Source organism: Panthera tigris, chromosome B1 (genome assembly GCF_018350195.1).
Source record: "Panthera tigris isolate Pti1 chromosome B1, P.tigris_Pti1_mat1.1, whole genome shotgun sequence".
In the NCBI taxonomy this organism is placed as follows: Eukaryota; Metazoa; Chordata; class Mammalia; order Carnivora; family Felidae; genus Panthera; species Panthera tigris.
The window spans coordinates 199370043-199389031 of record NC_056663.1 but is presented as its reverse complement, the minus strand read 5'-3'; the positions used below and the strand labels follow the sequence as shown (position 1 = coordinate 199389031).

The window sequence follows — 18989 nt, the reverse complement described above, 5'->3', positions numbered from 1 at the left end:
CTCTCTCTCTCTCTCTCTCTGCCTCCCCAACCTGTGCTCTCTCTCTCAAAAATAAATAAACATTAAACAAAGGAGAGGAACACCGTCCGCTGGGTATGAGGCTGGAGAGGAAAGCCAGCACTGACCTCTGGTTTCACCTTCCCATTCCTTGGGTGCACAGGTACTTAGAGCTGGGATCCTCAGGGGGCCCCTTCATCTCACTTTGGGGCGTGGGGGGGTGCTTCTCGCCCCTCCCCACCGTGTGACCGTGGCGATGCTGTAGGGCACCCAGACAGGAGGATGTGGTTGTCAGGGAACCAGCCAGGACCACGAGAGCCTTAATTATGCAAAATCATTCAAAAGAAACAGGAGATTTCTGGGGATTCAGAGCCCTCCAACCTGAACATAATTAGGGTGGGGGGGGGAGGTGGGATTCATCCCGTCTCAGTGACAGGGGCTCTGGGATGCGTTTCTTTAAACTCGTGGCAGCAATAATTACTGTGAAATGTCCTTCGTGACTCCATCAATTAGAAGGGAGACCCCCCCCCTCCCCGCCTTATCTGTTACCCATGCCCTGGGGGATGTGCAGCTTGCCCGTGGTTGGGGGGAGGGGCGGGCAGGGACACTCGGTGACCTTTTGACAAAAGAATAGCGGTATCAGAAGTGTTTGGAAAATAAAAAGAACTCCTAGGTAAGACCTGTCAGTGTCCCTTCCCCTTGATCACGTGTAACGCTGGCCCTTTTGTGCTTAGAAAGCCCTCAGAAATGCCCGGTGTGGCCAGAACTGAGGTTACACGGGACCGTTTGGTGTTTCTGTTCTCAACTATTGATTAGGGCGCCCGCCCAGCCTTTGACCTTTGTGGCGTCTTGCTCCTTGAAGCTGGCAGGAGACACAGCCCATGGCTCTGTGTAGACACTCCTCTGACTTGGGGCCCCACCCACCCACCTACCCCACAGGACGTGCCAGACGCCCTGCGCGGGGCAGGGGGCCGAAGCGAGCTGGGCCAGCCCTGGGGGATTGGCCGGAGAAACCTCCAAAGTGGGCATGGGGTGCAAGGGGCCCCCTCAAAGTTGGGGTGCAAGAGACCAACCCCGTTTTATGCCTGTATAACTCCCCTTCTGTTCTGACCCTTCGGGGCACAAATGCTAATTCAGTCAAGAGGGGGTTCCTGCCTCGAACCTGGGGAGGAATGGGGGCGAGGGGACACCTAGGTCCCTGCTGATTGTTTGGGGTCGCTCTTCTCTGAAACCCTCTGCCCTGCTCCTCTCAAATACAGGTTTATACCCCTGTTCATTTAAGGAAGACACACAGTCTCGGCACTCCAAGTAGGAAATTAAGTGCTGAAATTTTACAAATGCTTATCCCTGCCAGAAATGAAGGTGTCAGAGGCACAAAACATTGATTATGTGAGACGCGAATCAGATTCAGAGGTTTTACGGGCGCCTGGGTGGCTTAGTCGGTTAAGCATCTGACTCTTGGTTTCAGGCTCAGGTTACGATCTCAGGGTTTGGGTGTTCAAGCCCCACATCAGGCTCTGTGTTGACAGTGTGGAGCCTGCTTGGGATTCGCTCTCTCCCTCTCTCTCTGCCCCTCCCATGCTCTCTCTCTCTCGCTCTCTCTCTCAAAATAAATAAGATAAAATAAAATAAGAATTCAGAGGTTTTAGAGGTTAAAGGTGACGTGCCAGGAGGTCTCCTTGCCCCTGTAGGGAGGTGAATCCTGGAGAAACCCACACCTCACCTTGCCGTCCTTTTCTCCTGCCCTCATTGCCTATGGGATGACTCCTTCCCTTGGCTCACGGCGCCTCACTCACTCCTTTCTCCGTCCATGTGACCTTCCACTTGTCCCTGTCTCAGGCCCTTTGCACATGCTGTTCCTTCTGCCTGGAGTCCTCCTCTCTCAGCACCTACACTGTTCTCTGCCTCACTCCATTCAGATCTCTGCTCAGATGCTCTTTCCCCCTGGGCGCTGTCCATCCAGATCACCAGCTCCTATCCATCTGTCTCCTTGCTTTAGTTTTCTTCCCTGCCCTCATCACTGCCTGACGGTGTAGCATGTAGTTTTACTGCCTGTCTCTGCGAGAATGTTGGTTCCAGGAGACTCACTGCTCTCTGCGGCATCTCAGGGTCTCAGTGCCCGGCATACGGAGGGCGCTCGGTGTGGACTGGGTGTCTGAGAGAATGAATGAATGCATCGGACGCAAGAACATCTGGCTGGCATGAAATGTTTCCAGCCACCGTGCAGAAAGGAGCTCGGCAAGAGCTGCATTTCTGGGAAAGACAGGAACAGGAGTGAGATCGGGGGTCCCGGATGGGGGGACAAGGGGCCAGAACAGACCTGGGAAGTGGCACATGGGATTTGGGGACTGGGAGGGGCTGGCAGGGAGGGCACTCTAGTGAGCCTCCAGAGACATGTGCTCAGCTCTCTGCTTCCGTGTTTCAGGTGTGGGGACTCAGGGGCCAGCAGACAGAGTGGCCACTCAGCCGCTGTCCGTGGGGACGGCTAGAAAGGTTGTCAAATGTCTAAATCCTTCCGGACTGGCTGGTAAAGAGGTGCTGGCCTCCCACTCTGTCCTTCCCCGTGATCCCGGGCCCTTCCGTGGCCCAGCTCCTAAGGAGCTAATAATGCTTGGTTGGCTTGGTTAGCTAAGGTGACGCTTGGGTAATGCCTGGTCCCCACCCTGCTCCAGCACCAGGGCCACTGTGGGATCTGATTGGCCAGCGAGGGTGTTGCTGGGCAGACTGGTGGGGCAGCCAGCAGTAGACTGAGCCCCGAAGAACCTGTCCTGCTGGGTGGGAACCTCCATGTGCCCCGAAGGCCCCGTCCTCAGGGGCAGCAGGGAGGGGACGTTGCCTGGGGGGCCGCTCACTGTGCACTCTGTCCCAGAGTGGGATCATCCAGTAGGGGCGGCAAGCTGTCGCCTTCAGGAGCCCGGGAAGCAACTTCCTGCGTGAAGCACCTTGTCTGAGATGCCGGGAGGTGGGTGGCGGGCAGCTGATGGGACTCAGGCTCCATCTGTGGCAGCGAGATTGGATGTAGCCGCGATCCCCGTAGCAGCCAGACAAAACGTGCCTGCCCGCGGGGCTCAGCCGTGAGTGCCCCGTGCACCGTGAGCAGAGGCCCCGGGCTGCAAGCAGGGCCCAGCCTCCTCCCCGACGCTGCCCAGCACGTGTGAGAACATCAGGACGCCAGTAGGTGGCAGCAGAGTGCGGCCCAGCCGGTGTCCCTCTGGGTTCAAATCCCCACTCGGCCACTTTCTTCTAGCTCGGTGCCTCGGGCATGGTTTTTAGCCATCCATGCCTCAGTTGTCCCGGCCATGAAATGGGACTGATAGTGGTACCGACCAGATGTTTTATCAGGGGATTGGACGAGGTGATGCACGGAACGGGCTGTGCACAGAATCCGGCTCAGAGAGTAAATGCTCAATAAACGTGGTTCCGAAAGCTGCCCCTTCCCTCCTCAGAAGGGTCGGTTCGGGGCCACGCCTGACAGGTATTTAGCCTCAGGCTTGATGAGTGAATGAATGACCGTACAGCGAGAGCCCAGGATGGAAACAGTCGTCTGTTATTCTGATCCGCGGGGCGGGCGGCCCGGTGACGGCAATCGATTCTCTGTCTCCACAGTGTTCGAAGAGCCCGAGGACCCCAGCAACCGCTCCTTCTTCTCCGAAATCATCTCCTCCGTGTCGGACGTGAAGTTCAGCCACAGTGGCCGATACATGCTCACCCGGGATTACCTCACGGTCAAAGTCTGGGACCTTAACATGGAGGCAAGGCCCATCGAGACCTATCAGGTGGGTGCCACGGCCTAGAAACTCCGGAGCCCCTCTGAGGGGTGGGAGACGCAGCCCCCCCCCCCCCGGCCTCCGCCTCCTGTGCCCAGAACTCCCGGGAGGGGGGTCCCCGCCGCAGAGGTGGCTTCCATACGCCCCATATGAAATCGGGCAGCCTGTCCCCAATCACACACCCCGGCCCAGGCCTGCCTTCCAGGCGGGGGTGGGGGCGGTGCCGTCCCCTTGCTGGCTCCTGCCGTCGGGGCCCAGAGGGACAAGGGTGAGCGACAGGCGAGGCCCGGTTTGAGGGTGCAGATGATGAAGGATGAGGTCGCCCGTCCTGGAGCCCGCGTCTGCAGTTAAGGCGGGAGAAGCCCTGTCCTCTCCCGGGGAGGGGTGCGGCGGTGACTGGGAGCGTGCTACCTTTCTCAGTCCTCGGCACGGGCCTCGCAAGTCAGGCCCTTAGGCCGGAGCGTGGGGCACCTTCCGGAAAGTTATGACTTTTTCTTTTTCTGTTACGATCCACCCAGATAGAGTCGGGGGGTGGAAAACAAAGTTCGCACGATGTTAAGTAAGACCCCACGGGGTTGGGGCCAGAGTTCTCTCTATCCGGTTGTATTTGGAGAAAGTTGAGTTAAGTGGCAGACCTGCAGGAGTAGAGAGAGAGAGCTAGCCAGCCGCAGACCTGGGATTGCCGTCTTTCCCCGGAGCCCCTGCTCTTCCTTGCTCTGCCGCCAGAGGGCAGGAGGCGCTCACTTTGCAGGAGAGGGCGGGCGAGAACAGCGTGCGTGGGTGGGTGCGTGCGTGCGTGTTGTGTGTTCGGACGAGTGCATCAGTGAGGCCGCTCTGACTGCGCAGGGAGCACACACAGTGCAGACCTGGGGGGGCTGCCCATGAGCCCCTGGGAATCCGTCCGTGGCCGGCATGAAGCCAGGCACCGTGTATCCCCAGGCATCTAAGGGGTTACACCTATTTGGCAGGTGCTCTGTGCCTGGCTAGACCCTGGGCCCCAGGGAGAAGTGGCAGCCGCAGCCTTGCCCTCCAGGGTCCCGCGCGACAGCGACCCTGGGTGCGGTGTGGCCGTGGACCAGGGGGCTCTCTGGGAGCGGAGGCTCCCGGAGGCAGGCACCTGTCTGAGAGAAATAGCCGTGCCCTCCCGCGTCTCCCCCCTGGCTCCGCTCTCTCCTCCATAGCCCCTGGTGCCTCTCACGTGTGTGTTCGTCAGCCTGCCTCCCAGGCTCCTCCGGGGCTGCCTTTGCGCCTGTCACTGGGGGCCTCCCCGGGGACCCACAAGCAGTCAGGGGTCCTCTGCTCAGCCTCATCCGTGCCTGCTTCCCGGCAGAGGCAGTCTGGGGCTGTAATGTGCGCTGGGCATCACTCCTCCAGCCTCGGCACAGATGAGGCCGTGCGGGTTCCCGTGGAGGCAGGTGCTGTTCCCCACCCGTCACGCTCGCCACGGGAGGAGGGCGAGAGTCCCTGACCCAGTGGCTCCATCCCAGGCTTGGGCCAGTGATCCCTGCCTTAGGCTTCCCTCCCTCCAGGTCTTGGAGACACACAAGACCAGTGCCCTCATCCCCCAACCCCTCTCTTGGCTCCCACGGCAGCCTCAAGGGGCATCCATTCCAACCGGAAGGATGGCCAGAGACCAAGGAAATACACAAATGAAATAAAATGAAATAATCACAGGCTGCAAATAAAACAAACCAGGAGCTGAGGCAGAGAAAGGAGGGGTGCTGGAGTCTGACGGAAGTGAGGGCATCAGTCGTCGGGGGCGGGGGGGGAGTGGGCAGGGAAGGTGCTCCCAGGGGCGGAAACAGCAAGTGCAAAGGCCCTGAGGCGGGCATGTGGTTCGTGTGGTCAGGAAATGGTGGGGAGCCAGCTGGAGCAGAGTGAGCAGGGGGAGAGAAGAAGAGTCTGAGGTCAGAGAGGTGATTGGGGGCAGAGTCTAGGGGGCTTGTGAGCACTGGAAGGTCTCGAGCAGCAGAGTGACATGGTCCAGCTTGGTTTCTTAGGGGTCTCTCGGGTTGCCCGTGGAGACAGACTGGGTCGGGGGGCACAGAAGCAGGGAGCAGTCAGGAGGCATTTGCGGTGAGCTGGGAGCCGGTGGTTCGGGGCAGGGAGTAGCACAGGACGTGGTGAGTGGCAGCTGGGTTCCAGGTCGCTTTGGATTCTGCTTCTGGACTGGCTGAATGTGGGGTGTGACCGACGAGCGGTGTGGAGAGGGATGCTGTTGTTTGTGGCCTTTGTACCGGGAAGGATGGGGGACCGGGGCGGGGGGCTCGCAGGGGGCAGCCTCGAGGGGCCTCTCGCCCGCCCCTGTGGCAGCTGGATGGTCCGCTGTGCGCCCCAGGGAGACGGGTCCCGCCGGAGGGGAGCATCCACACGTCATCGGAGTGTGGAGGGCATCACACAAGAGTGCAGGCGGGGGTGGGAACAGAAGGGTCGTGGACCCAGCTCCATGGGCCGGTGGGCAGGCAGGGAGGGAGCCCTCTCCGAGGAGGGGCATCTCAGCCGAGGCCCGAGAAAGTCACCTTGTACGACCGGGCTGAGCCTTGGGAGCAGGGGGTCCACACAAACACAGAAAGTCCGGGCAGGACCCTCGGATGCACCGGATGCTCCGAGGGAAGAGCCTCACTCAGCCTGGGGACCCTGGAGGCTGCTGGGTGGCAGGGGGTGGGGGCACCCATCTTTTTAAAGGTGAATAAGAGGTTCTCAGACAGAACCTGTTTTCTCCCCCCTCCCTCCTCCCCCCTCCTCTCCCTACACTTGACTCCTGGCCTGTGGCATTGCCCAACAGGAGTTGAATGCCTATTTCTGTCTGTTCCTCCGGAGTTAATCAAGGTCCCAAATACCTATCGGTGTTTGCCCTTCGTTTGTCTGCTTGGAGGGGTCCGCGACCCCCTTCCTAGATGGGAAACCTGGGGGTCACAGAGGCTAAGTGACTCCCGGGTCACACGGTAAGGGGCAGAGCCAGGAGTTCAGGCTTTGGGTACGCTGGCCCCTCCCCTCCCCCCACGCAGAGGGCAGGGCCACGTGCCTGGCAGAGAGCGGGCACCGACCAGGCCCTCTGGGTATAGAGGCTGCTGTCGGGTGCTTCTGCTTACCAGCTGTGTGACTCTGGGCCAGTCGCTTACCCTCTCTGAGTGTCAGGGCCTCATCCGCAAAACAGGACGCCCCTTCCCCTTTCTCCCATGATCCGTGCTCAGGGTGACTGTTCCGATCCTCAGAGAGCATGACCCTGCACCACACAGCCTCCTACAGTTGGTCCCACCACAGCCCATGAGGTGTGGCGCTCTCGTCACTTCAGGGCGGAAGAAACCAAGGCTCAGAGGGGTGAAGTCACTTGCCCGGGATCACACAGCGTGGGGGAGGAGGGGTGGAGCCAGGATCTGGACCCTACGGTATCGTTCCCTTTGTCGCTGCGACTGTCCCCTCTGGCCACACCTCTAGGGTCGGCCCTGTCCCCCTGTCTGGCTGTGGGTCCTTCTCAATGAGCAGGGCTGAGTCGGGGCTGGAGGGGCCATCCGGACCCAGAGGGCACAGCCCCTCCCTGCTCAGGGACACTCTTCTCGCAGCAGGGACCAGGACTGCTGGGGCGCCCCCTGCCCCGACTCACCGGCCCCTTCTCTCACCAGGTCCACGACTATCTGCGGAGCAAGCTCTGTTCCCTGTACGAGAACGACTGCATTTTCGACAAGTTTGAATGTGCCTGGAACGGCAGCGACAGGTAACCCCCAACCCGGGGGCAGTGGCCCCCTCGCCGGGGAGCGCTTCGGCTGCCGGCCTGGCATCCTGGGGAACTCGCTGGTAATGAGCCTGATGGATGAACGTGTGGGAAGCGGCCCATCCGTTCTTCCAGTGCCCACGAGCTCTCAGCCCTCACAGGCCAGGGCAGGAAACGACAGCCAGGTCACAACCTGTGACCACACCTGCCGTCCACTTGGACGCCCCCCCCCCCCCCTGGTCTCCTAAGTGATAGTGGAAATAGTCGAGGCCGAGGCCCTAGCCACACACATCCCCAGGTTGTCGATGAGGGGTGTTCCCTGGACCGCCACAGGGGGGGATGGGGAGAGCTTCGGCCGCTGGTCCACACCCTCCCCCTCCCCCCGCCCCCATCATGGCTGCACCTGCCTCCCTGATGGCTCCCCTACATCGGGCCCCCCGGGGCGGCGGGCACATCACAGCTCCACACCTCTGGGGCTGGCAGGGTCCCCCAGGCCCGGCCACATCTCACAGCCCACCCACCCGGGAGATGGCCCGATGTGAGTTCCTGTTTCCCTGTTGCTGGCTCAGCCCAGGGCCGGCGTGGACGGGAAGGCCCAGCACAGGGGCCCAGGTGACCAGAAAATGCAGGATATAGACCGCACTGTGTCCCAGAGCACTGCCTGTCACGTTTTCACAGCCTGAGCAGGCCCGGCGTCCCCTCCCTGTCCTGTGGTCCAGCGCGGTGCAGGGGGGAGGCGTGGTGTGCGGGCCAGCAGCCTTTGGTTCAAGTGTCGTCCAGGGGCATGCATCCGTCATGTGCTGCCGCGGTCACGGGAAGAGCTTCTGTGATGCGACAGGCACGCTGGGACCCTAGGATGGGGGTGGTGAGGAGGGGCCAGGAACCGCAGGGCCGGGGCCGGGAGGGAGCTGCCTGCATGTAGGCTGGCCCCACATGGGGCTGAGCCGCCGGGTCCAGGGTGGGGGTCCCCTAGAGCTGCTGCTGACATCCCGGGGGCTCACCTGGCTCAGCTCTCAATCGGGGACCAGCGTGGGGGTCACAGGGGCTCAGTTGGATAACAGTGAGAAGGCTGGCTTGAGGCCAGGCCAACACAGCACTCCCTCCGGGTGCCGTACCCAGGCTGACCCCAGACACCCCCAGGGAGGACAGGGCTTCTGGGATACCCTGAACTTCAGACCCTGACACATTGGGGGTTCCCCAGTGAGCACTGGCCGTGGGTCTTGGGGTGGGGGCTGTCAGAATCTCAGGAGAGGGACTTACTGCTGGCCACAGGGGATTGTGTGTGTGTGTGTGTGTGTGTGTGTGTGTGTGTGTGTGTGTGTTGGGGGCAGTCTCCCCTGGCCATGGCCGATGCACGCCCTTCTTCCACATTACCACCAGGGGGCGCTCGTGAACAGGTGACGCCTGGCTCCCAGAGACAGGAGCCACCGAGCTTGTCCTGGTTGGAGCTCAGCTGTCCTGCCTCTCACGAGCCACTTCCTGCCACGCATTTAACATACCAGCCACCCCCCTCCCCGGCGGTCCCGCACTTCCCTGTATTGTCTCCCCCTGCACAACCGCTCTGCTCCTGCAGCCTGGAATCCTGGCCGCACTGTACCTAGCTCACCCCTGTCGCCTCAAGTTACTACCGACCCAACTCAAGGCCGCCTCCTCCAGGAAGCCCTCAGGGCCCTCTCCACCTTGACCCCGAGCCTCCTGACTTTTCCGCCTGTGTCTTGGCACTTTGCGTGTTTTCTCCTTGCCTCTGCCTTCCCCGTGGGATGGGGTGCCCTTGGGGGGGGGTGTGACCGTGGCTCAGCCCATCCTAAGCGGCTCACTCCGCACCTCAGGGGTGTCTAGTCAGTGGCTATGACACTCTGGAGGGGGCAAGAGTGTGCCACCTCCTTCCGCTTCATCCTGAGCCCTCCTCAGAGCCCGTTGTGGCGGGTGGAGGACGGTCCCTGCCTCCCAGGAGCTCAGAGCCTAAGGGGAGAAGAAGCGCTGACCTCCAGGACCCCCGCTCGTACAGACCAGACCACCCTCCGAACTCTGCAGGCTCAGCTGAGCCATCCCTCTGCTATCCGTGGGGAGCCCATGTGCCCTGTTGCCCAGACGGCAGCAGAGACCTGCTGGGGTCTGATGGCCCTCACGGTGGCCTCGTACCCAACGCCAGCAAGAGCAGTGGCCTGGTGTAGAGGGAAGGGCCGGACACCCTCGGGTTCCGGTGCACGCTCCCCCACCCTCCAGTTGTGTGCTCCAATTAGCCCCCGAGCCTCCTGAGCCTGCCCACCTGTCCCCTGGAGCATGGTTCTAATCAACCGTGACCTTCCAGGGCTGTTTCGAGGCTGAAAGTCCACGAGTCAGTATCGGCCATGGAAGTTCGGTTGAGCCTCCAATTTCAGCTCAGGTCGTGATCTCACGGTTCGTGAGTTCGAGCCCCGCGTCGGGCCCTGTGCCGACAGCATCCTCTTTCCCCCTCTCTGCCCCTCCTCTGCTTGCACTCTCTCCAAGATAGGTGAACGTTTGGGGGGGGGGGGAAAAGAACCCCTCCGAGCCTCCAAGACCCACCTCAAATGCCACCTCCTCTAGGAAGTTCTCCTTGATCTGTTCTGCCTAGGACAAAGGGATTTGCGTCAACCGGGCGTCTTCCTGTTGCAGAAATCAGACCAGCCTCAGCTCGTTCTGAGAGGTTCCAGGCAAGGCTTCCCCAGGGCTCAGGTGTACCTTGGGGCCATCTCTTTCCCTGTCCTCATCTCTGTGCCTCCCTGCTTCTCCTTACACACTAGCCTCATGCTCTGCTGCAACGCCCCGTGGCTGGCAGGATTGCCCTGCCATTGACCTCACAGTCCGCAACCCTCCCAGGGTGTGGGGTCTGATTGGCTTCGTTTGGGTTACATGCTCACTTTGGGAGCCAATCAGCAAGGACACGATTATTGCAAGCCATGATCAGCCAGCAGGGGGTGCATGGAGCCCTGTGCTTGGCAGTCCCTCCGCTGGCCGGATGGGGGCAGAGAGCCCCGGGGACGGGAGCGGTCAGATCGGCATCCCCACGTGCAGAGGAGGAAAATGAGGCTAGCAGAGGTGAAGCGACGTGCCTAGACACAATCCAGGGCAGGGGCTGCCCTTTCCTCTGCTAAGGGAGCCTTCTGGAATGTAAGAATGCAAGCAGTGGGCCTTTCTGTCCTGGAGTGCTTTGCAGGGTGCTGGGACCTGCTGTCCTGAGATGAAAGGGACCCTTCTCCTTGCAGGCCGGGAGGGGGCCCCCTCTCTCCCACGTGCCAGCCTGATTCTGCATCTTAAAGGGAGGAGGATTAGCAGTTGGGCGGGGTTGCCAATGACTTTAGTGACCCCACTCTCCCTTCCCCTGGTGGATCAGGACAGGCGGTTGCGTGACCGCACTCGCTGGTTAAGTGAGCAAAGCTGGGCTGGTGTCCCCTCTTCTCTGCCCTTGCTGGCCTGGAGGGAAGGGTGTGGCCTCTGGCAGGGCCTTTCCCTGAGAATCTTTCCTTTTGCTTCCTCAGTTTGGGTGTCCTGCCTCAGGCTTAGCCGGTGGGACTTCAGGCCAGGAGCATGATTAGAATCAAGGCATCTAGCATAAGGGGGGGGGGGGTTCCCGGGCCCAGCACTGCTCTGTTTTACTGAGACTCCTGGTCCATGCTCCCCAGAAGCTGGGGTCCCTCATTACCCCCATTTTATTGATGTTAGGGGCAGAGCTAGAATTTGGAGCCAGGTGGGCGAGCCCGAGCACCTGCTCCCAATACTTGGGCTTGGGGCGCTCCTTTGCCTTGGAGGCCCAAGTAAAGCAGGTGGGGAGAGAAAGGCCTCTGTCCTCACTTCTTACGGGGAGGCCAGTGTCCCAGATCGCCCAGCGCCTGCCGCGGCCACGCCCAGTTCCTGACCCCAGGCTGAGCCCCCTGGCAGCTGCTCTGGGCCCAAGGAGGGGAGCCCTTGGCCCTGCAGAGATCTCAGAGTCCCCATCCAGCGTGGGTGTTGGAGACCACAGCTGCGCCCCGGCCCCAGGCTGCCGAGTGCAGGCTGGTGTGGGTCTCATGAGCCTCCCCAGTGGGTCTGCGGCCTACAGGTGATCCCTCTTCTCCGCAGGCTCTGGGAATGTCTGCCTAATAGGGGCAGCCCCGTGCAGGGCGGGGGCCACAGGGTGAGGCCAGACGAGGGCAGGGGTGCCCCAGCTGCTCACCCTGGGGGAGGGAGAGAATCTTTTCTCTCTTGCTGCCACCTCAGCAGCGTCACCTGAGTCCCAGGGCTGGGCACGGGGGTGACGAGTAAAGAAGGGCGGAGGAAGGAGTGAAAGCAGGAAGCACCTTCTAAGTAAAGCTTGGGGCCACGGGCATCTGGCTCAGCGGCACTTCCTGCCTGTGCATGTCCTGGGGGCTCCTGGCAGGGGGGGGCCCTCCCCCGGACCCAGCGCCTGACACCAATGGATACCGGCCGTGCGAGTGAAGGGGGGACGTCTGGCAGTGCCACAGGCGGGTCCCCCCCGGTCTGCTGAGCCGGACGGGCCTGATGGGCTGCTGTCCCGGGCCGGGAGGTGAGAGTTCGTCCCAGCCGGTGACCCCCGAGGTCTGAGCATCCCCCTCTGCGGGGCACGTGGCAGAGCTGTGCCCCAACTGTCCGTGCAGGTGTCAGCCTGGGATCTGCAGATTCTGGTCTTGGCGTCCCCGAGGGCACAGGGCACCAGGAACACGGCAGAGATGGGACGCAGTGCCTGCCTAGGAGGACTCTGTGGTTTACACTGCGTGGACTAAAGCAGAGCCCGGAGGGGGGCCCTGGGCAGGGGGAGAGAGGGTGGGGGCCCTGCAGGGGTGGGGGCCGGGGGTGGCCTCCTGGACGAGGTGCTCTCAAGTCTCAAGAAAGCGGTAGGAATTTGCCCGCAGAGCGTGGCAAGGCATTGGGGCAGAGGGAACAGCATGGCCGAAAGCTCAGGAGAAAGAAAGAGCAACTGATGTGGCCACAGCTTAGCGAGTTAAGTCTCAGGTCAAAGTGTCCTTGGGCCTCCCTGGGGTGGGTGTCGTGGGAGAGTCTAGCATGGGGGATGGGGGGCTTAGGGACCGAAGCAGGAAGACCAGTGAGCGAGCCGTCGCAGCCGTCCCTCTGGGCCAGAGGTGAGGGGGATGTGGGCGGTGAAGGTAGAGGGGACGGGCTCAAGTCAGGCCACCTACCTTCAGGTGACCAGAGGATGCACAGGAGCCGGGTCGTGTACACCCTCGGGGGCGGGCACGGGGGTTGGGGGTGCCCCATATACCACCCACCATGGCGGCCTGGAGCCTTAGAGCAAATGTCCCACCCTGTTCTAGAAAGCAAGAGATGGGGTGCAGAAACTCCCCGGGAGTTGTCACCTCCCCGGCTGCGTGGGCCTCTGACTGTGAACAGGTCACGTTGTCCCTGAGTGTCTGCTCATTATTATAAGAGGTAGCCACGAGCCCTGTTCCCAGCAGCGCCCCTGCTCTCGGGCCTCGGGACTCTGGCACTGGGCCGCACGGCGGCCCCTCACGTCCCCCCAGCCTCGGCAGGTCACCCGGCCCCCAGCTCCCGGCCCCCAGCTCTGTCTTCCAGCCACGTACACACGCTCCACGGGCTGAGCTGCCGGGAGCCGCCGGCACCTGGATGGACTCCAGTGGGCTCCCTGGGGCCTGATGTTGGGAGTGAGCCTTTCCTCCCCGAGAACAACTCTGGGTCTCTGACTCTGTTGCCCACTTTCCTTCCCACGGCCTGGTCTCAGTTCCGTGTTGCAGGTTAAGAGGGACGCCATTTGGCTGCTGGCCTGGCCTCCTTCTGGAAGGTGGGAGCGAGAGGGCCTCTCCCAGCATGCACCTGCGACATGCCATTTCTTTGTCTCAACAACAAAGGGATTTATTCACAGGGATGAAGGTTTGGGGGGCGGAGTTGTAGAACACAAGAGAATAGGGCCAGAGAATACTTTGGGATTCTCCACCCACCCTCCCCTCCCCTCCCCTCCCCTCCAGAGATTAGACAAACCTCCAGAGAAGCAGAACTGCTCGACTGCGCCCCTCCCCCAAGCCCACCCCCACGGCTCTGCCCCCACAGCCGCAGAGAAGCCCCTCCGCCCACTGGGCTGTGTCCCAGGTCAAGTGCAGAGGGGTGGCTGGGCAAGGCCGCTTCCTGCATTTCTAGGACTTGGGAGGGTGGTTGTGAAGGGTTGTGACCCTTCCGCCGAATTCATTCATTCATTCACTCATTCACTCATTCGGCTTAGAGAGCACCTGCTGGGGGGAGGTACCTTCTGAACTTGCAGGTCTGGCGGTGAATAAGAGAAGGTTCTGGCCCTTCGTTCCCTACCATTTACGGAGCATTTATTGCCTTCTCTGCAGGCACCAGGGGGCTTGGCTTGGTCTGGTTCAGTCTGGCTGCTGCTGAGGGCCAGCATTCGCTCCCCCGATGAGGCCAAGCCAGGGCTTGGGACTCTGAGGCAAGACAGGCCTGCCCCAGGAGCCCCCACCCAGTGGTGGAGACAGAGGCAGCACAGAAGCTTGCCCACGGTTATTGGAGCAGGTGCCTCAACACGCCAGCATGCCCTCTGGCTTCTGACCAGGTTTCACCAGTGGGGACACTGGGAGGGAAGCAGGGAGGGAGAGGGTGTTTGTCCCACCTCCCTCCCTGTCCTCTCAGTGGACTATGCCCTGGTCAGCCAGCCCCTTCACACAGTTCTGCCACTCTGTCTCTGTGTCTCTCACCTTTCCTCCTCTCACCCCTCAGGCCTGGGGGATGGTAACAAAATCTCCAAATGTTCCAGCCCCGGGGGCACGGCACTTTCCCTGTGGTTCCCTTAGAACCTTCCAGAACATTTGTGCATAGCTCCTTTGTGGAGCTGGTCTCCAGTCACCCGGTTGGCCTGCACCCTCTGCCCTCTGCTGGGATCCAGGTGACCCCCGCCTGGGTCTGCCTGGACACCCCTGGAACATGGCAGAAGAACCGCTTTATGGAGGTTTTCCATGCTCATTGTCCCCAAGCGCCCACCCACTGATCTCTGAACACAAGGTCGGACAAAGTGGTCTGGGCGTCGGGGGAGGGACACCAAATGCTAACTCGGCAGGTCGCGGGCTCTGGCGGGAAGCGTCGCCTCACGGGCGCAGGCCATCCCCGGGAACCGCATGTGCAGGGCGGGCAGGGGAGGCCCGGAAGCCGCTGTCTGTGGGAACACAAAGTACTTCCCTCAGAGGAACTCTTGGCCCGGACTTGCCAGGACCCAAGACTACAAGGCCCTTCCTGGAGAGGATCAGAACTCCGAGGGGCAGGGAGGCAGCGGGGCCTCCCCACCGCACGACCCTGCCCCTCCTTCTAGAAGGGACTGACCTTGAGAGATGGCCCACAGGCGAGGTAACTGTGTGACAATCACAGCTGGTCCGTTCCGTGCAGGCCCCGGGAGGCCGGCTTCCCGGTCTCGGATAGAGTTGCTGAGGCTGGGGCCTCGGGTGCTACACTCTCCTAGTGTCGGTTTACCAGCCCATGTTCTCCCACGAGAAGGGGGACACGTTACAGGAGATGTGTCACGTTCAGCCCGTGACTCAGCATCACCCAGGCCCCTGAGCCATGCCAGGAGCATCTGACCTCCCACAGCCCAGGTGCCTAATAAGAGAACCTCTCCTGGTCTGTCCGGGTGGACCTCGGCCTTGAACATTTCCTGCTCCCCTGCACTGCACTGTCCCCCTGACTTGGGGAAATGGAGACGTGGAAAGTGTGCACAACCCTTGTTCACCTAGGGGGCCACGGGGCTCTGTCTCAGAGCAGTGAGGCCCCAAGAAACACGCTCAGCTTCCAAAGGGAAGACAGGAATCCCAGTCTGTACGCACCTCCCCTGAAGGATGTGGAAGGGGACCTTGTTTCCCAGAATCCCCTCCCTCCTCCCCGGTTATTTTGCCCCCCTCCCCCACCCCCGGCTGCTCCAGAGACTCTCCTGGGCCAGACCCCGAAACCCGCTCTGTAGGCCCAGGCCCCGATCGCTGGCCTTCTTGCCGTCCTCTTACCACACAGACCACATGGCCTTTCTCCCAGGCCCCAGGCACCCCTTCTCCTTGGAGGGGGGAGGGAGAAGGAGTGGATGGACAAGGGGCAAATTCCCTTTAGCAGGACAGGAAAGTCCGTGAACATCTGCACATCAACGGCGTGCAACGTGTGTTCACTTAGTCACCCAACTACTCAGAACAGGAAGGTGCTGGGTCCCTGTCGTGAAGGGCGCGTCGGGTCAGTTCAGGGGCCTTCCCTCTGCTGGTGCCTGGAGGTCTGGCCAGGCCTCTCCTGGACAAAGGGGAAAGTACGGGAGAAGTTTCTTTACGATGTCTGGGGCGGAGCATGAAGGGGTCTCCTCCCCTGCCTTAGGGCCGCCTGGGTGGCTCACTCAGTTAAGCGTCTGACTTCAGCTCAGGTCATGATCTCAAGGTTTGGGAGTTCGAGCCCCACATCGGGCTCTGTGCTGACAGTTCAGAGCCTGGAGCCTGCTTCGGATTCTTTGTCTCCTTCTCTCTCTGCCCTTCCCCCGCTTGTGCTCTGTCTCTCTCTCTCTCTCAAAAATAGACATTAAAAAAAAAAAAATTGTTTTTAAAAGCGTCTCAGCTCCCGGCCTTGGATTCTGCAGGCAGACGGTAGCTGAGATGTGGGGGAGGACCAGAGCCCAAGGGGAAGGTGGGACCGGGGCGGGGGGCCCACCCCAGGGAGTGAGGTCCTGCAGCGCCCGGGGTGGTTACTTGAGGTGTGGCACGTTTCTTCCCCGTACCCTGCCCTCCCCCAACCCGCCTGACGCCTCTCCTTCTCCCGCCAGCGTCATCATGACCGGGGCCTACAACAACTTCTTCCGCATGTTTGACCGGAACACCAAACGCGACGTGACCCTGGAGGCCTCGAGGGAGAGCAGCAAGCCGCGGGCCGTGCTCAAGCCCAGGCGCGTGTGCGTGGGCGGCAAGCGCAGGCGGGACGACATCAGCGTGGACAGCCTGGACTTCACCAAGAAGATCCTGCACACGGCCTGGCACCCGGCCGAGAACATCATCGCCATCGCGGCCACCAACAACCTGTACATCTTCCAGGACAAGGTGAACTCTGAGATGCATTAGGTGTGTGCGGAGCCCCGTCGGGGACGCAGCCGTCTGGTGGCACGGCTGGGAGCGCGTCCCTCCCTCCCGGTCCCCCGGCCGGGCCGCCGCCGCTGGCCGCCGTCTGTTTGAAAACGGGAGGAAGGAGGGTTCACTGAAGCCACAGACCGTAACATGGACGTGACCGTCGCCTCGGGGATCAGGCGCTTCGTTCATTAACCGCCTGCCGCCTGTCCCGCTCTTAGGACTTTGTCATTTCCAGGATCACTTTTCACTCCTTCCAGCAGCAACTCGCAGGGGACAGCAGGCACCCCGGGGGCCTCACGGGCCCCCCCCATCGGGGCTTTGGGGACCAGACGACGGACTCAAACCAGCCAGCCAGGATTCTTTTGATTATAGACGGAGCAATTTCCACGGTCTCTGAGCTGAGGGTCATCCCTTTGCTTTTTGGATCGTGGACTCGTGCTGAGAACAGACAGGTGCGAGATCCACTTTTAGGTTCTTGCAATGTCTTTCAGTCCCCCAGGTCTGGCGTTCCCAGACAGGAAAGGGGACAGCGAAAGCCACCCGTGTGTGTGTGTGCCTGTTCTCACCGTTGCCCCAGCCTTTGCTGAGCGTGGGCCGGTGGGGGGGCCAGGCACGGCGTTCGGCCCTTCACGCGTAGGGATCCAGTCCCCACTCTGCGGGGCTCTCCTGTCGTGCTTCATGGTCATTGGGCCCCTCGAGGGAGCTCACGCGGCTCTGTCCGTGACCCATCGCTTCCTCCACAAACACCAGCCCCTCACAGAGTGCCAGATGCCAGGGATGAGAGGTGAGTAATTTATCAGCCCCACTCGACGCGGGAGGACGCTGAGGCCCCGAGAGAATGAACCAGTTTGTCCAACGCACGTCCTGACCGAGTGGTGGAGTCAGGAATCCTGAGCCGGTCTTCACGCGCACGGGGCCCTTCCCAAGTCCACCACGCTGGCGGCTCGTGTTAAAGCAACATTCTTGCCTGGAAGGTTCTGGAAACTTATCTTCATCTTGTGAAGCGGGACAGAGCAGATGGGCCATGACGAGGGTCCGGGGAGACCCGAGCTGCAGCACGGAGTATGGAGAAGGCCCCCGTGGTGCCAAGCTCTGTGTGGTGACTTCAGACCCCCGCCCTCTGTGGGGCACCTCGCCGCGCCCCCATCTGTACCCCAGCCCCTCGTTCAGGTGCACCGAGCTGCCTCCGAGGAGATTGCATGTTTTGACCTTTCAGGATACATCTTCTTTAACGACCTGGCCCGTGTCTCCATAGCACCTGCTCCTGCCCGATGGACGTGGAGACCAGCTCCGCCCATCCCACCCCGCCCACTTGTCCTCTGCACGGAATGACAGATGACGGGGAACCACTGGCTGGGCGTCCTGATTCAGGAAACCGAGTGCAGAGGCCGAAGCCAACATTTTTTTACAGGGTGTAACCCAACCCAGGAAACAGACCCACCCGAGGTTTTTCTCAGTGGATAGTGGTGTACTTTTCTGTGCATCAAAGCACAAAACGCATGTGCATTCACTTCTGGCCATATGATATTTACACAAGGAAATGGGTCCATCGTTCCTGTTTTTTTTTTTTTTTTTTTTTTTAAATCAACATGAATGAAGAATGTTTGTTTGTATATCACTGTAAAATCCAGGTGACCTGGACAGTATTATATGTACATATCTATTCTAATTGAAATTAACAATCACTGGATTGGATTCCTCTTTTCCCCCCTTTGTAAAGAGGTTCAAGAATGTGGTAAATTGTATAGAAATCTTGTCGAAGCCAAAATCCAGCTCTGAGGGCCTTACACAATTACACGGATATTTGGCACAATCCCCTTCCCTTTGTGATTCGGATGCTGAGGGGAGACTCGAACTGCAGCGAGGACTTACTGTCAGAGCGTAGATTTCACACTTACCCGTCTACACAGTACCACTCTTACACTGCATTCAAAAGGAGGTCTTAATACAGTTCCTGGTTCCTTACTTCTGTGTGAAGCTTTGGGTAGCAAACCAAAAAAGGAAAAGGAAGAAAGATCCTAGAGGAAAAGCATGCCTTCAGATCCCTGGAAAATCGTGATGTCCAAAGCAGGTTGTGAACAACGACACGTGTTGTGGGGGAGGGGCAGGACTAGCCGCGGCAGACAGACGGGCCAGTAACATAGTCACAAACTCGGCTGCTTCCTCTGTTTAAATTTTCTGCTCTTCTTAAATGTATGGGCATTCACCTAGTCCTTGTGAAGTTGTTGGGTGGTTTTTGTTTTTACTCGAATACTCTGAGGACTGAAGTCTTGGTTGGTGTTGGACGTGTGGTAGGTAGACAGACCTGATCACTTTGGATTCTGTAACTCATGGGTGCATTCTGGTTTCATTCGGTATCTCGGATTATCCGACTGTTGAATAAAATTATAAATATGTTAATACCAGCTTTTTCCAATAAAATAACAAACGTTACATCGAAAATGG

At 60.3% G+C, this 18989-nt stretch overlaps 1 protein-coding gene across 1 annotated transcript in view; it reads left to right on the top strand.

The window, feature by feature from the left end:
• Positions 1-18989, top strand: part of PPP2R2C (protein phosphatase 2 regulatory subunit Bgamma) — a 133301-nt gene extending 114312 nt beyond the window's left edge. Inside the window, exons 10-12 of the mRNA XM_042984800.1 lie at positions 3604-3773; positions 7388-7479; positions 16247-18989. Of these exons, the coding sequence (XP_042840734.1) occupies positions 3604-3773; positions 7388-7479; positions 16247-16538 (554 nt within the window). The 3' untranslated portion in view covers positions 16539-18989. The remainder of the gene's footprint in view (positions 1-3603; positions 3774-7387; positions 7480-16246) is intronic.